Below are 18,547 nucleotides of genomic sequence, written 5' to 3' on the forward strand. Positions count from 1 at the left end.
GTGCGGGTGCAGGGAGTGCAGCCAAATGTCATTGATAAAAAAACAACGTTTTTTAAAGCTTGATTTTCTTTCCTCAAACGGACAATTTTTTATAACCTTTTTTTGTTGTTGTTGTACGTCTCTTCTTTATCGTGCAGCTCAAGTCTCGAGGGTTCCCCAAAATCTGAAAATATTGCGCTCGAGTCATCGCTCAAGCTCGTAGGGAGAGAAGTGAAGATTGAACATCATTTTTAAGTGAATTTGAGCTCCTGGAAACAAATAATTGACTCGCGTCCAGGTTTTCTCCTCCTCTTGTTTTTCGGTTCTATTTTCAAAACGATGACTTCAGATTACGATCACCACCAGGGTCATGTGCCGCTCTATAAATGTTTACATCAAGTATTCTGGTGTCAGTTGGCACTCAAACCGCCGCTCTGAAAAGGCCCTTCAGTTAAAACAAACTCCTCCACTCTCCGCCTCTACAATCCTCGGATAAGTATTCTCAGAGGAAACTACACACACACACACACACACACACACACACACAGAGAGAACAGAGCTGAAGAGGACAAAAGGTTGTACTGTCTCTCTTCTGTGTGCTGTGATGTTTATCTTTGTGCTTTAGTGACCTCTGACCCTTACGAGCTCGGAGCAGAGGGCGGGACGAGGTGAACGCCGACAGGTTGGACAAATATAGAAGCCGTCACAGTCTATTTCAAAGTATGCTTACTGTGTTTTTTCCAGACTCTAGTGTCCTTTGTAAATGTACTATGACCTGCGTCTACCTGTCCAACCCTGACGGGTGGCTGCGTGCTCTCTGACACACCGAGCGCTGACAGGAAGGAGGAAGCAGCCTTCAACAACTAGAAAGGGACGGAGCTTGATTCTTGTAGTCTTGAATTTCCCTCAAAATCAATAAAGTATCAATCCATCCATCCATCATCCCTCCATCCCTCCATCCATCCATCCCTCCATCCATCTGTCTATCCATCATCCCTCCATCCATCATCTATCCATCCATCATCCATCCATCCATCCGTCCCTCCATCCATCCTCCCTCCATCCATCATCCCTCCATCCCTCCATCCATCCATCCCTCCATCCATCCATCCATCATCCCTCCATCCATCCATCCATCCATCCCTCCATCCATCCCTCCATCCATCATCCCTCCATCCCTCCATCCATCCATCCCTCCATCCATCCATCCATCATCCCTCCATCCATCTATCCATCCATCCCTCCATCCATCATCCCTCCATCCCTCCATCCATCCATCCCTCCATCCATCTATCCATCCATCCCTCCATCCATCTATCCATCCATCATCCCTCCCTCCATCCATCATCCCTCCATCCCTCCATCCATCCATCCCTCCATCCATCTGTCTATCCATCATCCCTCCATCCATCATCTATCCATCCATCATCCATCCATCTATCATCCCTCCATCCATCATCCATCCATCATCCCTCCATCCATCCCTTCCTCCATCCATCCATCCATCATCCCTCCATCCATCCCTCCATCCATCTATCCATCCATCCATCCATCTATCATCCCTCCATCCATTCCTCCATCCATCCTCCCTCCATCTATCCATCCCTCCATCCATCATCCCTCCATCCATCCATCCCTCCATCCATCTATCCATCCATCCATCCATCCATCATCCCTCCATCCATCCCTCCATCCATCCCTCCATCCATCCATCATCCCTCCATCCATCCCTCCATCATTCTTCCATCCATCATTCCTCCATCCCTCTATCCATCCATCCCTCCCATTTAGGATGGCTTCAAAGCCATCCTAAATATTATCATCACCATCATCATAAATTGAAAAGCATCCATCATATCAGCAGCATTCCTCCATCAGGATTCATCCACAGTTCTGGACTCATAGATTGAATTTCTTCACTGTGTGCACTAAATGTAAGGTTCTCTCATCTTGTGCCCATCCTTTCTGCTCACATAGTGCAGCCCCTCTCAGAGAGAGAGAGAGAGAGAGAGAGAGTGGGCAGCAGAGGATGAAAAGGTGACTCTGCACATGTTCAAAGCCTGCGGTGAACAGGTAGAGAGTGAACGTGAAGCCCAGATGGAGAGTCAGCCGGAGGAGTCGAGGTGATAGGTGAAGGTGACTGCACCATCCTTCCCTTTCATCCCACCTGCAGGTTCCACCTGTGCCCCTCCACAAACCTCCTCTGCTGATGGAGCCCCGGCTGCTCGCCGGCAGCTCCCTGCCATGAATTATTTATCAGGCGAAGGAGATCTGCAGAGCTCTCCCGCTCGTTCTCGCTCTGCTGTCCCGCTCGTCTATATCTGCGCTCATTCACGTCTGCTAACATCTAAAACCTCTCACACATTTCAAACGTGATGATTTATTTATTCGTGTTTTTTTTTCGGGTCGGGGACAGATTTTGGTGATGTCTTCTTTATAACGCAGCAGATTGTTTCTAACTTATTTAACCGAGTAAGCGTTCAGCGGTTCACACACACACGTTAACTTTAACTGATGCATATGTTGTATTTCCATTCATCACCTCCAATCATCTGGCTTGAACTGAACTGGAGTTTTCTCTCTGGCTGTCACGACACGGGTTCATAAATTGTGTCATGAGAAGGTCAGAAGAGGACGTTGTGATGGTGACGGTGCAGCCTGACACCAGCTTCTGTCACACATCACGACGACACGTGTGGAGGAGATTTATGAGCACAGTTCAGGGATTTTCAGTGGCAATCTGCGAGTGGCTGCTGGTATGTGTTTGTACTGGATCAAATACATGTCACCTGACGTTCTTTTTTTAAGATGTTTTGGGAGCTTTTTGTGTCTTTATTGGAGAAACAGGACAGGAGAGTGGACAGAGTTGGGATCAGAGAGAGAGAGACATTCTGTGAGGGAGTCAGAGGTCGGACTCGAACCTTGGCCGCCCGCTTAGAGAATATAAGCCTCTGTACATGTGACGCACAAACTATCCACTGAGGCGGTTGGTGCGCCGTCACTCGCCATTTTCATTCAGAAGTAGGACAAATCTTCGCTCACCAGGGTTCGGGTTCAAACTCTCTGCATCTCTGAGATGTCTGGATTCAATGAGGCGTGAGGATTTGGATTCTACTCTTCAGTTCCTCACAGCAACATCAACAACTCAGGAATATTAACTCAGGGAGAACTTTGCCTTCACCTCTCCACGGCTGAATTTGTTTCCAAATATTAAAACATTTTTTATTTTATTTGAAAATATCACATAAAATAGATATTTACATAATAATAGTACATACATAGCACATAAACAGACGTTGTTCTGTCTCCGTCTGGTCCTATGACAAAGTAATGCTTATAAAAGGTTCCTAGGTTTGTATTGAAAGTGCATCGACCAGCAGTGGAGGAATACGGACGCTATTTTACGTTTTCTTTTTTTTTATTTTATTCTTTTTTTTTTTTTATTTAATTTTTTTTTTTTAATTTTTATTTACTTATTATTTTTATATATTTTTTTATTCATTTATACACACCAGATGGTAGTTACATAAAGTGAGAACAGACATAACGTAGGGTAAGGAAAGTGGGGGAATTACAGTTGGGGGAGGGAAAAATACTATTAATGGTTATAATGGCAATTGTAAAACAAAACAAATAAAACATGAACAAAGCAAAAGAAAAAAAACGCTATTTTAGCTGCATTTGGAGCCGAAGCTGTTTGATGCAAATTCTCGACAACAGGCGTCAAAGAGTTAAAAAAAAGTGGCCACTTATCTCTCACTAAAAATAAGAGCGACACAAACAGTAAATATGTTTCATGCAGGACAGGAAGCCGGTCTCATCGAGTGCTGCAGAGTTTAGAATCACTGCACCGGTTCCATCGTCAAAAACCCCTTTGGGGGTGTTTATTCATCAAAATCATCCTGACAAATGAGCTCATGTTCAATCACTTATAAGTCAGATGCTAACGTTAGCCTTTGCAGGAACGACACATCGTCGACTTTCACCTGGTGACAGACCGACCAGCAGATGAGTCTCCATATTTGGCGTGATGACGTTTGATGCTACCGTCACGCTCTGGCGTAGCCAGATGTTCGTAACCACCGCCGTTAAAAAGCTTCAACAGGGCTGCCAGAGTGGGCGTGTCCTCCAACTTTGCGTCCCGTAACGTCACCTCCTCCGGTGGAGCACGCCAACGTGCATCAAACTGTGCAGAGATATGTATCCATTTAAATATGGATTAGCATAAAAGATAACAACAACAACATGTCATCACGAGAGTATGGAACATATTGTTCTCGTGTTTTTTCCCGGCTTGTGTTCTCGTGTAGATCCCACGTGGCGTGCGAAGATGATCACGCCATCAGTGTTGTGTCTCCAGTTTTGATTCATGTTGAAAGAAGACGTGAAGACGAGATAAGAGCTCTTTACTGTTCAGCACCTCGGCCGTGATGCTGCGTTGTTATAACTCCACTTGAATAATTTAGCAGGGGTCCATTTAGTTTAGACACTGTGTCAGCTCTTCACGACGAGCTAGCCTGGCGTTAGCCTACTCTGAGTCTCGGCTGAGAGCTTGATTAGCTGGCGTTCCTGCACTCGAGGATAATGGAGGGGAAGGCGGGACCATCCATCGAGGAGCTGATGCACTGCAGTGCTAAAACAAACCGGACTGATGAATAGGTGTTTGGAGGAAGGTGCTTGGGTCTTAATGCTAAAGACATTTGTATATCAGAGCGGCTCTGCAGCTTATTGTTTCTGTCCGTGCTCGCGGAGGGAGTGTGAGTTATTGAGGCAGTGCGGGTCCATCGAGCTGCAGAGAGCTGTTCTCTCCCTGAGGAGTGCTTAGTCTAATGAAAGCTCAGTGCAGCCAGCAGCTTAACCAGTTCAACACAACTCTGCATATAGAACTACAATCATCCTGCATTAAGGCGCCTTCGTCGTCTCTTTGTGCTGCTTTTCTGTCTTCGCCGTCCTGCAGGAAACCTCAAGGACAGCTTCCCCTTCCCTCCTTCTGTAATTCATCACCGCTAATGATTCACGTTCCGACGTGACACTTGACCCCGAGCTGCTCTCGCTGCTTCGTCAGCGGCGTATGAATGGGATTAATGACTTCTAATGGACACTGTGTACGTCTTATAAGTCCATTTAAACAGTGTGAACATCGAACACCTGTTTCCCACTCTGTAATTCTGCTCTCTCTCTCTCTCTCTCTCTCTCTCTCTCTCTCTCTCTCTCTCTCTCTCTCTCTGACTCTGTGGAGAGGTAACGTCCTCCTGAGCAGCCGTACTCCAAAGGCCATCGGGGAGGAGATTTTAAAAGCGCATAAAGCAAACCAGAGTCTCTCCAACATCGACATGACTCACACTGGTTGTCTCATGCTTGTCTTCAAGTTTGATGTAAAGTGCACTGAAATGCCAAGAGGCTGCTGGTTGGACGTCCAGAGACTATGAGTGTGTTATCCTTTTATCCCTCTAATCTACAGCGTAACAGTTTGAGTTCCCTCTGCGCGTCTGTTTGGCTGCCCTGAGGCTCCCAGAGGCTCTGCAGCAAACGGCCTGTTCCTCTTATCAGCACCTCCTCCTCTCCCCCCCCCCCCCACCTCCCCCCCCCCCCCCTGCTCCTCTCTCCCCTGTCATCACTAGCCGTCTGCTACTTAATCCAATTATTCCTTTAAGCTGACACGCTCTGTAACTCACCACAAACTCTACAGATGACGCCCTGTGTGTGTCACGTACACACACACACACACACACACACACACACACTCAATCCCCTCCACATGCACACGCTCTGTTACTGAGCACGTCAAAATGCACATCTTTCAAACACGTCAAGGTCATGCTAAGTGTTCATTTATGATAAAGAAGTTGGAGAAAAATTGATAAAACACGAAGGTGTACTAAAGCCCCGCCCCTCGCGTCCCCCCCCCCCCCCCCCCACCTGCTTTTGTCTATTTTTGGGGCGTCCTCACCGAGGCGTTGGCCTCTGCTGTCACCCTTTGATTCACTGTACCCTTGAGGTGACTCTGTCTGTTTCTGCTGCTATGTGTTTACCACATAATGCATCTGTCTTTCTTTACACACAACCTGACACAAAAGGTCCTGCTCCACGTTAGTCTCTCTATGTGTGTGTGTGTGTGTGTGTGTGTGTGTGTGTGTGTGTGTCGTCTCTCTGTCCTTATCGGGGATCAAATGTCCTTACAATTGTAAAAGAGGAGGAGAATCCTGAGGGAGGGAACATAATGTCTGTTAAAAAGGATCTTGGTTTTGGTTTACGTTTCGTTCGGTCTGTGATGGAGGAGACATTTAAAAAGGAGAGCAGAGTAAACACAACTTCTATCAGATGAGTGGAAGCACATCTAGTTTCTGTTTCAGACTTGTTCGTGGCTAATGAGCGTCGTCGGTGCAGGTTAATGCCCACGTGTCGTCCGTTCACTTGGCTCCTGGAGCAGCTGAGACACGTCATGTGACTCTGCACTGACTCCCAACACGCAGCTCTGTTAATGATGGTTTGATCGTGGTGAGGACTTTGAGCAGGCTGGTCACGTCCTCCTTTAGTTTGAATGGGAATCATTTCAAGATTAGACTCTGAATACAGTGGAAGCCAGTAAACTCTATCAGAACTGCTGTGTGGAAATGCTTCAGAGATTTCCTGCCTGCAACAACAACAACAACAACAACAATAATAATAATAATAATAATAATAAATAAATTCTGCATCTTGTTGATTTTGTGTCTTAGACACTTTGCACTCGGGTTGCAAAATTCTTGTAAACTTGCGTCTGTACTTCTTTATTTATTTAATTATTGTTTTATTTCGAACATGTGAAGACAACAAAATAATAATAATTATCCAAAAAAAATGAAATAAATTATATAAAAAGTAACATTACCAAAAAGGAGGAGTAAGAAGTATAAACTTATTTATTACTACCCCTTCTCCATTCACAATCTAATCACATACAGTATCAGTCATTTCCATATGATGACATCATACAGTGTCGGCAGTTTCCGAGATTTTTTTTTTTTTTACAGTATTTCTGTTTTTTATCTGTTATTGTGAGCGTCCTTCTTCCTCTCTCTACTTTCTCTTTCCTCTTTTTGCCGGTGTCTTCCAGAAGACGATATCTGGAGTGTGAGTGTGAAAATGTGCAAATTTCACAATGACGTAGAAAGCCCTCCTAACGGGGCCCCGTCTCCCTCGGGTTCAGTCCAACTCAGAACTCGTCATGTTTTTTTTTAAAGGCTGTCGTTCTGAGCAGTCCTGATCCGGACGTTCGGCGTGCTGTAGCTTCTCGTCAGTTTGTTACTAAACAGCCTTCAGTCTCAAATCAAAGTTAGATTTCACTGCATCTTACAAACACAACACACGGACTGTGAAACCGCTGGCGTAAAGTAAACAGTCGATGTGCCGAAGCAGCAACGACAGGATCATTTGTTCCTTTTTTCTTTTTTTTTTTACCATTTCCACCCTTGACAAGTGTTTCCGCCACACTGTGGCAGCGAGCGCCACGAAAGGAGCTGCGTTGGGTTGTTTTTTTGGTGCTGACACAACAACAGTCAGGAGTAACAGATGGGGTTTGTTTGGTGTGTGTGTGTGTGTGTGTGTGTGTGTGTGTGTGTGTGTGTGTGTTTCAGGGTGACCGGCAGTAGAGTTTGCCTCAGTGTGGCTTTGATTTGAATCTGAACTGAGGCCGTGTGAGGAGATCAGATCTGCAGCCCCCCCCCCCCCCCCCCGCCCCCCGTGTCCGTCTGAAAGAAGACGTCTGAGTGTTCTGTCGTCTGATTGGCTGAGAGCAGCAGACAATGTGTGTGCGCTTTTCTGGAGAGGGGAAAAGAAAAGGTGTAAAGTGGTTGTTGTCTTGACCTCACAGACTTATGATAACTGTGTGTGTATGTGTGTGTGTGTGTGTGTGTGTGTGTGTGTGTGTGTGTGCTCTGACTCCACCTGTACTGAATGTTGTTTCCTGTCTGTACTGGGTAAGTACTGTACACTTGGATGTCACTTCCTCGACTATCTCGGGCGTGTAGGTCGCAGCGTCTCCACAGCCGATCCATCCGTGAGACACAAACCATCAACACCAGAGGCTCCGCCCATCGCCATCAGTGTGGCGTTGCCCAGCGCTCACCACTGTATGTGTGATGTCCTCGTGTCGTGCCTCATTGTGCTTTCACACTCATGCCCATCATCCTAACCTGACCTGTTTCCCACAGGGGGAGTTGTTGTGTGGGATGGGACCGGGCGGGGCGGGGCGGGACCGGGCGGGGCGGGTTGGGTCGGGGTGGTTCCTCTTCCTGCTCTCTTCCTCCTTCCCCTCCCTCCCCCACCTTGTTTTCTACCTGTGTCTCAATATAATGTTCGCCTTTTCCTCTTTGAATCTTTCTCATATCCTTGCCATTGTTTTCTGTCCGCTCCTCTCCTCCTTCTCTCCTTTCCTATTTTCTCCACTGCTCCTCTCCTCCTTGTCTCTCCTCCTCCTCCTCTTTCTTGTCTCTCCTCCTCTCCTCCTCTCCTCCTTGTCTCTCCTCCTCTCCTCTCCTCTTCCTCCTCTTTCTTGTCTCTCCTTTCCTCTCCTCCTCCTCCTCTTTCTTGTCTCTCCTCTCCTCCTCCTCCTCTTTCTTGTCTCTCCTCTCCTCTCCTCTTCCTCCTCTTTCTTGTCTCTCCTTTCCTCTCCTCCTCCTCCTCTTTCTTGTCTCTCCTCTCCTCCTCCTCCTCTTTCTTGTCTCTCCTTTCCTCTCCTCTTCCTCCTCTTTCTTGTCTCTCCTCCTCTCCTCATCTCCTCCTTGTCTCTCCTCCTCTCCTCTTCCTCCTCTTTCTTGTCTCTCCTCCTCCTCTTCTTTCTTGTCTCTCCTCCTCTCCTCTCCTCTCCTCTTCGTCCTCCTCCTTGTCTCTCCTCCTCTCCTCATCTCCTCCTTGTCTGTCCTCCTCCTCTTTCTTGTCTCTCCTCCTCTCCTCTTCCTCTTCTTTCTTGTCTCTCCTCTCCTCTTCTTTCTTGTCTCTCCTCTCCTCTTCTTTCTTGTCTCTCCTCTTCCTCCTCTTTCTTGTCTCTCCTCTCCTCTCCTCCTCCTCCTCTTTCTTGTCTCTCCTCCTCCTCTCCTCCTCCTCCTCTTTCTTGTCTCTCCTCCTCCTCTCCTCTTCCTCCTCTTTCTTGTCTCTCCTCCTCCTCTCCTCCTCCTCCTCTTTCTTGTCTCTCCTCCTCCTCTCCTCTTCCTCCTCTTTCTTGTCTCTCCTCCTCTCCTCATCTCCTCCTTGTCTCTCCTCCTCTCCTCTTCCTCCTCTTTCTTGTCTCTCCTCCTCCTCTTCTTTCTTGTCTCTCCTCCTCTCCTCTCCTCTTCGTCCTCCTCCTTGTCTCTCCTCCTCTCCTCATCTCCTCCTTGTCTGTCCTCCTCCTCTTTCTTGTCTCTCCTCCTCTCCTCTCCTCCTCCTCCTCTTTCTTGTCTCTCCTCCTCCTCCTCTTTCTTGTCTCTCCTCCTCTCCTCCTCCTCCTCTTGTCTCTCCTCATCTCCTCCTTGTCTGTCCTCCTCCTCCTCTTTCTTGTCTGTCCTCCTCCTCCTCTTTCTTGTCTCTCCTCCTCCTCCTCTTTCTTGTCTCTCCTCCTCTTTCTTGTCTCTCCTCTTCCTCCTCTCCTCCTCCTCCTCTTTCTTGTCTCTCCTCCTCTCCTCCTCTCCTCCTTGTCTCTCCTCCTCTCCTCCTCTCCTCCTCCTCCTCTCCTCCTTGTCTCTCCTCCTCTCCTCTCCTCTTCCTCCTCTTTCTTGTCTCTCCTTTCCTCTCCTCCTCCTCCTCTTTCTTGTCTCTCCTCTCCTCCTCCTCCTCTTTCTTGTCTCTCCTCCTCCTCTCCTCTTCCTCCTCTTTCTTGTCTCTCCTCCTCTCCTCATCTCCTCCTTGTCTGTCCTCCTCCTCTTTCTTGTCTCTCCTCCTCTCCTCTCCTCTCCTCCTCCTCCTCTTTCTTGTCTCTCCTCCTCTCCTCCTCCTCCTCTTTCTTGTCTCTCCTCATCTCCTCCTTGTCTGTCCTCCTCCTCCTCTTTCTTGTCTCTCCTCCTCCTCCTCTTTCTTGTCTCTCCTCCTCCTCCTCTTTCTTGTCTCTCCTCCTCCTCCTCTTTCTTGTCTCTCCTCCTCCTCCTCTTTCTTGTCTCCTCTCCTCTCCTCCTCCTCCTCTTCCTCCTCCTCCTCTTTCTTGTCTCTCCTCCTCCTCCTCTTTCTTGTCTCTCCTCCTCTCCTCCTCCTCCCTGTTGCGATTAACGGGCTCTGTCTTTATGTCGTATGTTCTTTTAGGCCCACGCCGTGCATCGCTGGCTAATCGATCAGGACAGTAGTGTGAGCTCTGAGATGCCGGATGGCCAAGGAGTATGGCACTATGATGATGAAGTAAATATCTGCAACACGTATATCTGGTTTTTCCTCTTTCTTCTATATATCTATATGTATATATATATATCTATATATTGTATTTCTGACCATCTTTTATGTGTCACTGAAAGTGTGTGTCACTGCCCTGCTGTTGTTGTTGTTTTTGATCTCTCTTGTTTTTGTTGTGTGTCGTTGCTTATGGTTCTGTAGTTCTGGTTCCTTTGACTTTCTAGTGTTGCTGTTGTGCTGTGAGCTGATTCAGTCAGGTGTCATGGGATCAGGCTGGAGCTTTTTCTTTGTTCCTGTCCTTGCTTGACGTTTTTTGGACTAACTTGCTGATTTTCTTATTTGTTTTTTTTGTTTGTTTCCTGTAAGAATTATTTTTCTTTCGTATATATTTCTATTTTTTTTTAACATTATTATGACTCGATGTGTGTATCTGTATCTCACTTAGCGTTTTTTTTATCGGTGTCTGTGATTTCTCTGAACTTAATGTCCTCAAAGCAGAGCATATTACAATGGCGAGAGTCCACGGGCAAAATATAGATTGTGACACATTTCTTATACCGACTCAATTCACTCAGCGACGTCTGCGTACGCTTCCACACAAAGTTCTCGGCACCACACAGGGTCACATTTAGCCACAACACCAAACTGGTATTTTTCCTGTGGGTTCTTTTGGTTTAGAAAAATATGCTTGCATAAGTTGTGCCACCGTGTTTGTGTCTAAGATTAAGTCAAAGTGTGTGTGTGTGTGTGTGTGTGTGTGTGTGTGTGTGTGATGAAGAGAAAGGACGACTGTGAGGGATGTGTTCATGATGTGCGGTCGACCTCTGTTTCTTCTCGGTGTGTTTGTGTGCATGTTTTTTCTTCTTCTTCTTCTTTGCATGGCATCCGTCCGTGTTGGATTTGGGGAATGTGTGTTTTGTTTTCGTGTCGTTTGTGCTTCAGTGTGTGTTTGTGTGTTTCCTGTCGTGGCGTTTGTGCTCTGCCTTTTGATGTGTCGTGTCGTGTGTGTGTTCTGGCCGTTGTGTGTGTATTTGCTGTCACTGTCTTGTGCCTTGTGTGTGTGTTTCGTCTGGTTTTATGTGTTCAACCAGTCTGGGACAGGTTTGCCAAACGTTTTATTGCACCTATCCAAGAGATGATCTTCACTCCGCGCTCACCGCGTGGACGAGAGATTATCTGAGTGCAATAAGGCTGCTGGGAAACTTGTTCCAGACAACTCTTGCCTATGATGATTTCCCCCCTTCTTATCCTGGCTCGCCCCTTGCTCTCATGTCAGATTCCTGAACCCGTTCTCCCGATCTCCATATTGCTCCCGAACACTCTGGAGCACAGTTTGGCCAACCTTTTACTGAACTTCAATTTAACCATTTGGATTTTAAGAGAGAGACTAGAAGAAGAACACAGAGAAGAAAAAATAAAGCATTTGGAACCTCGGTTCCCTTTTTTGGCCGCTCTCCCGACAACACAACAATATGGAGTATTGTTTTTCCCCCCTTGGTGATGCTCTTGAATGCGAATGCTCTGGAAAATGTTCTTTTTCCTTTTCCTTTCAATTTTCTTTTACCAAGTGTGTGAGTGACTGAAAAAAAAAAAAAAAAACAACCTTCTGTTTGTCTTAATGTGTCAGAAAGAAATAAAAACACACCAACCTCCTTGAAGTTAAAAACTCCGAGCTACCGAGACGAGTGAGGACAGGGAGAATATAAACTACAGGGATGATCACCAGGTCGGATCAAAGGGAGATGTACTCCTTGTGTATCCAACAGAAGAGAGACACAGAGTGCTGCAGTGATAGATCGACCCCCCCCCCCCCCCCCCCTCCCTCACTGGCTCTGAGCCAACACAGCAGTGGAAAGCAAATACAGCATAAACCAAATCCCTGCCACCGGGTGTCTGCTTCCTCAAACGCTGTTTATGAAAGAGTGATACACCACCAGTCCCAAACCACTTCATCCCCCGATCATCTCAAGTTTACAAAGACTTTAAATCATTCAGTCCGTCATTAAAGAACCAAAGAGATAAAATGTAGATATTTTAAATCTGTTTTTTTTTTTAAATCTTTAATAATGAAGTAAAACAGCATCAAACATGAGCAGTCAGGTGATCATGCAGAGTGTAAATGACTGTTCTCCTCGAGTTATAAAATCCTGACAAAGAGTCCCTTTGAGTGGTTTCACAGGACAAACTGCAGGAATAACAGTCCGGGTTTGATTCGCCTGTCGATGCAGAGCTGTGATGACAGTTTTAAAAGCCCTTTGGTGCAGATCACAATCCTTTCACAATTTCGAGAATGTCTGGGAACCTGAATTGAAGTGTGTTTTTTTTTTTAAAGTTCCCATATTTTGCCCTTTTTGGGGGTTCATGTATTTTTTATCTGCGCTGACTAAAGTTCGTTCACAATCGCTAATGTTAGAAATGTTTCCTTGCAGCGTCTCTCATCTGTCGGTGTTTGCAACGCTCTGCATCCCCCTCGATCCGGGTCGCCACGCGGGCCTAGTCCGATCTGATTGGTCGGTCGTTCCGCTCTGTCGTAATTGATCCGTCGCTCAGCAAGGATGCCACGTGGGTCTTACTACAATGAGCCGATGGGCTTGGATCAGTGACATCACACTGGCGAGCCGTTACATGCAGCTACTGTTACAGCCAACATGAGGACGTATGAAGACGTGTCTAATCGTGCACAAGACACCTGAAAAACTAAAGAGCATCTAAAACCAGGAGAAGCAGAATACACGCCTCTTTTTTTTCCTTTTTTTTTAATTTTATTCTCACGAGCTACTTTAAATTCTTCTCTGATGCTCATTTTGTCTTTTCTCTTCGAGTCGTGTAGACGATAACGCAGGGGGAGCTTTAGAGCTTAACGATGTCCCACCATCGCATCCAGATGTGCAAAAACATCATGATGCTTGAAAACAGCAGTCGACAAACCAATTAATGATTTCATGTTGGCTGAGCGCAGTCACTTCTATGAACCGTCACCAAACTTTACACTTAGAAAAAGTCTTGATATTGACTCTGTTGGCAAAGCACACCAGGAAAGGAAAACCTGAAGTGCTTAGCGGTCAGTCGTTACTGACATGATCGGGTCCTGACGTATTTAACCCCTATCACGTTATTGCTGCAGCTTGGTACAATGTTTGTTTACTTTCTGATGATCAAACTGCTCATGTTTGTAACCCGGTTGGACCGAGTTTTAGCGCTGCGGCTGAAACCCGAGAACTAGATCAGAAAAGTACTGAAAACAGCCGTAATGAAAGCAAAGCAAGTTAGAGAACATACTTTAACTTTATTTATATAACCCTTTTAATACAAAAATATATCACAAAGTGCTTTTACATCATAATAAATCAAACAGTAACAAGACACACACACACACACACACACACACACACACACACACACACACACACCCTATAAACTAAGTTAAAATAAGATTAAAAACAGGTACTGACGCACTGAGGAAACACTGGAGGTTAAAAAATGTAATAAAACTAATTGAGATTAAATAAGATTCAGTTAAAAGCTAGATTAAAAAGTGAGGTCTTGAGTTTGATTTTAAAACTGTTTACATCGTGTTCGACCCTCAGGTCTCCAGGCGGGAACCGTCATCATAAAACAAAGCCTCATCGTAGGTTTTTGTTTGGAACAACTGAAAGACAGAAGAGTTGAGGGCTCGAGGAGGCTAAATGGGATAAATAAGTTAGAGCGAGACTATGAAGAGCTTTAAACACTAGGGGCGGGACTTTAACGTGTGAATTATGAATATTAATTACAAGAAAATAACACGTTAAATATTGTTAACGCATTTAATCACAGTTTGCCTCATAAACAGCACGGAACTGTTTGTCATTGCTACGCACTAGCTTCGCGCTAGCTTATCACTAGCTTTACGCTAGCTTATCGCTAGCTTCATGCTAGCTTATCGCTAGCTTCGCGCTAGTTTATCACTAGCTTCATGCTAGCTTTTCGCTAGTTTCATGCTAGCTTATCGCTAGCTTCGCGTTTTCAGCCTAAACTTGACCAAATGACTGTCTTCAAGTCCAAAATTAGTAATTCAGCGTCTGATAAACTTACAAATCCACTCTCTAAATGATGATTGCTCTGGACTTTAGACCACTATTAGTGATAGAAGATGAGGGGTTAGAAAATGTGCTAAAGCTAGCAACGTGTGATCCAACTTTCCAGCTGCTGTGCAGAAAAACTATTTCAAACAAAATCCAACAGCTTTATGAAACTGAGAAGCAAATAACTTTGAATGCATTGTATTCATTCATCCACCAAAATCCATTTAAAATTGAGAAGCTTGCTTTTGCTTTTTAGGGCAAATATTGTGATGCACTTAAAATGTGATTAATTTCAATTAATTTATAAGAAAGCCCTGAGTCAATTAGTTAAACATTTTAATCAAGTCCCACCCCTATTAAAAACCAATAAAATAATCTTAAATTTAATTCTAAAACACTTTAAAGTTCCTTCAGGTTACATTTTTTATAATTAGCTTGGTACTATGAAGTTCCTTCAAAACTGGTCCCACAAACGCTGACAGTTTCCCTAATGTTCTGATTGAATTGACCCTAAATGAAACGCCCCGCTCCCTCCTTAAAAAACTGAATCCTCAGATGTCAGAGGTCTGTGTACAGGGCCCGTCCCCTTAGCCACCATTCATAGTCAGTCGTACTGGAGAATATCCCATATCCTCCCACAGCTCTAATTACCCCTCAGTGAGTCCTTGGAGACAGATGCTTGGGGAGCCAAGCCCCATTCGTCACAGTGCGGCTGCATGGCAGACTCAATATGTAGGAAAAAAAAAACAACAAACTGTCACACTCTGCTCTGTCACATAAATTCTCTCCCGTCTCACTTTCTCTTTTCCAGCTGCTCCGCGGCTCACTGTAGATGCAGACTACATTAGGACGCCCATTCATGTCCAGCCACCAGCAGTTGGCTGTAATTTGTTTCGGCTATGGGGGTGCAGCGTTTAATTTACATGTGAAAGGCCGTGGCCTATTCAAATATTGTAACTCTCATTTTTGTCCCAGGGTTATTGATACCAGCTTCAACAGAATGCAGATTAAAGGTAGAGGGGGCTTCGCTTGCTTTTGTGCAAAAACTGCAGAAGTCGTGTAATAATGTCTCAGTTGGCCCGATACCAACTCGAGGAGGACGACGGGAGAGAGAAAGATTCTCCTCGTCTCGCTGACCCATTAAGAACGGATCCTTTCTGGCTTTTTGCAGCAGTGAGACACCTCATGGGAAAAACCTTCACCTACAAAGAAAACTTTCAACGGAGCCGTCCCGAGTAACGATTACCGTAATGGCTGCATGAATGCTTCTCTGCAGAGGGATGATTATAAAGAGCTTTAGAAGGTCCATTACTCGACTCCTCAACACATGCTTAGACTTAAAAACAACTATTATCCAATCATAGGTCAAGTAAACGAATTATGAACCAATCTGTCTTTTTAGAAATTGGTCCCGAACAGGACAAGAAGCGATCTATTCAAACTGAGCAGAATGGATTTCATCTTAAAGAAATAGATTTTAAATGTCCACACACAAAGAAGCAATCTGGTCACATCAGGTTTTTTTTTTTTAACCTTGTCCCCTTGTGACCACCGTACAAACACGTCTTATTTTATTTTATTTTTTTATTAAGATAAATTCAACCTCTCAACAGCTGCACTCGTTTCCTTTCTGAAATCGTCTGTGCAGACGTTATCGTCACTTTGAGTCACGTCGGTCTGCAGAGAAAGAGAGAAAGTGGAAAAACAGTGGGTGTGCATGCATGCGAGCATGTGCATGTGTTCCAGGTGAATGCTGCAGAGTGCATGGTGACAGTGGAGGTATACTCCAAAAGAAGTGCTGGTCAAAAGGTCAGGACACTCGAGGTCATTCACAAACCCCCTCCCACACCGTGTCGCCGTGAGCAGAGGACGTTTTTCCTTCTCCTGGAGGGTTCGACCAGAAGCAAGAAAACAACCTTTCTATCTGCCTCATGTGTGCTTCCTCTAATCAGACCATCATAATCACAGTTTGGTTAAAGTAAGGCGTTTTCATAGTTCGAGGAACCCTCCTTCTTTTTTATTCATTTCAGGCTGCAGGAGCTCTGATCTCTTGTAGCTCCTCGTCACCTCGTGTAGAGGAACCTTTTTTAGCTCCTGAAAAAAAGACCCCATGGTGTTTAGTTCTCGGGGAATTCCCGAGTGGATAGTTCCTCCTCAAAAAGTCCCAGAACTTATCGTCTCTGTTAACCTGCTTTACAGTTTTACTCAACGTTATTCCAACGAGTCTCCAGAGAAGACTGTTAATATTCGTCTTTGTTTCAAAAGATGCTTATCACCAAATTTAAACCTCAAATTTTCTCACAAAAACAGAAATGTGGCGTCACGCTCCTTCTCATGCCGTCCAGCGATATTAAACCTGGAGGTCAGGGTGTTTGTGTTTAAATGCCAGAGGTTAAATATGACTCGTGTTTGTGATAGTGGAAGGGACCGACCACGAGCAGGACTGAGGAGTTTATAGACAGTTTAATATGCACTGAACACACGTTGTTGGATTTGGATCCTGCAGAGCGGCGGGATCATTATCGTTTTTTATTATGGTTATTCGAGTGTGCACGTTAGAGTCCACCTCCCTGTCAGGCGCACTATGACGACCACACGCCTTCGTCTTTAAAAGAAAAAAAACAAGAATAGCGCCCCCTCATGGTAGGATGAAGAGCTGCACGGCCGTGTTCAGTTTGAGTATACCGCTGCCTGCATACGGACGCCTGCCGCGTCTGAGCGTGCGATGAATATGCGAGTGAGCGCGTGAATGTTACACACCTGCATGTGCTGCACTGTGTGGACGAGTACACGAGTGTGTTTGTGAGAGAAGGTTCGAGTGTGTGTGTGTGTGTGTGTGTGTGTGTGAGGCAGCTGCACAGAGGGCGAACCAGCGGTGGCGTCTCAGCTTTCTTGTCCTGACTGATGAGTGCATCATCTTAAAATGAGGATGTTTAATATTTATTAACACGCCGGATGGGCGCCGCAGTAGATGAAGTGTTCAGACAGGAAGCTTCTGGATCGATGGATCTAATAAGGATTTATTTGTTAATTAAGACTTGTCAATATATTGAAGCGTGCATGATTCCCTCTGAGCTTCAGGCAGTTCAGTGTAGCTAACATGCTGATGGACGGCGCTGAGGGACGATGGCGTGCTGTCAGCGAGGCTGCAGAGAAGAACGCAGCGACTGTGACGTGTTCGGCGAAGCTCTCCACGCCAATTTATTTATCATCACAATCCCCCGCCGGCGTCTTCCCTTCCGTTCAGCCGAGCTGCGAGCTCTCGCCGCTCTCTTCATCCATCTTTACTTTTATCTCATCATCGTCCCGTTTCCTCAACATTTCCAATCTCTGATGAGACGAGAGAAAAAGGCGAAACAGAAATGTCCCCGTCGTCATACCAACGAACTGAGGGGGAAATATAACTGTGAGCCACAAGGTCGTCAAAAGGTCGCACACTTTGTTCCTCTTTTTGACGATTGTTTTGACGATCCCAACTTTTTTTTAAAATGAGAATAAAAAACAATCGATGATACAGATCGTATTTCCAGTCGTATTTAAACTCGAAGACGCCGCAAGAAAAATTCACGTCAGCAAACTTTGAAGTTCTCAAGTCCTAAATCTCTTTTACAAACAGACAGAGAGCAGAGGAGGAGACGCTGTTTGAAGTGTAAAAAGACGACGATGGATTCAGTTTAAAACCATTTATTAATTATTTTTTTTCATATATACTTTATTAATCCCGCGAGGGGAAATTCGGTTTTCACTCTGCGTTAATGGAGAGGTCTCAGAGTGAGGTTGCTGCCCACAGCGGGCGCTCCAGAGCAGTTTTTTTGGGGTTCGGTGCCTTGCTCAGGGGCACCTCGGCAGTGCTCAGGAAATGGACTGGCACCTCTCCAGCTGCCAGACCAGTTTCCGGACTTGGTCCGTGCCGGGACTTGAACCGGCGACCCTCCGGTTCCCAACCCAAGTCCCTACAGACTGAGCTACTGCCGCCCTTTTGATTTAAATCCTCTTCATTTAGATTTTCTTGTCTATTCAAAATCGTAACTGAAGCTAGATGAAGTTCTCCTCCCTACGTAGAGAGTATAATAATATATAATATATAGTATAATAATACTCACTTTTATTGAAGTGGTATCAAAACATGAATCAATATCTGATTGTGACAACAAGAATATCGATGTGTC

At 45.4% G+C, this 18,547-nt stretch overlaps 1 protein-coding gene across 13 annotated transcripts in view; it reads left to right on the plus strand.

Annotated features, from left to right (window-relative positions):
- Nucleotides 1-18,547, plus strand: part of ank1a (ankyrin 1, erythrocytic a) — a 103,844-nt gene that overhangs the window by 28,545 nt on the left and 56,752 nt on the right. For 11 of the 13 annotated variants that reach the window (XM_079369872.1, XM_079369879.1, XM_079369873.1 and 8 more), the window contains exon 2: nt 10,231-10,323. The exons of the other annotated variants lie outside the window; for them this stretch is intronic. In XM_079369872.1, coding sequence (XP_079225998.1) covers nt 10,231-10,323 — 93 coding nt within the window. The remainder of the gene's footprint in view (nt 1-10,230; nt 10,324-18,547) is intronic. 13 annotated transcript variants of the gene reach the window in all.

Source organism: Symphodus melops (genome assembly GCF_947650265.1).
Source record: "Symphodus melops genome assembly, chromosome: 1".
NCBI lineage: Eukaryota > Metazoa > Chordata > Actinopteri > Labriformes > Labridae > Symphodus > Symphodus melops.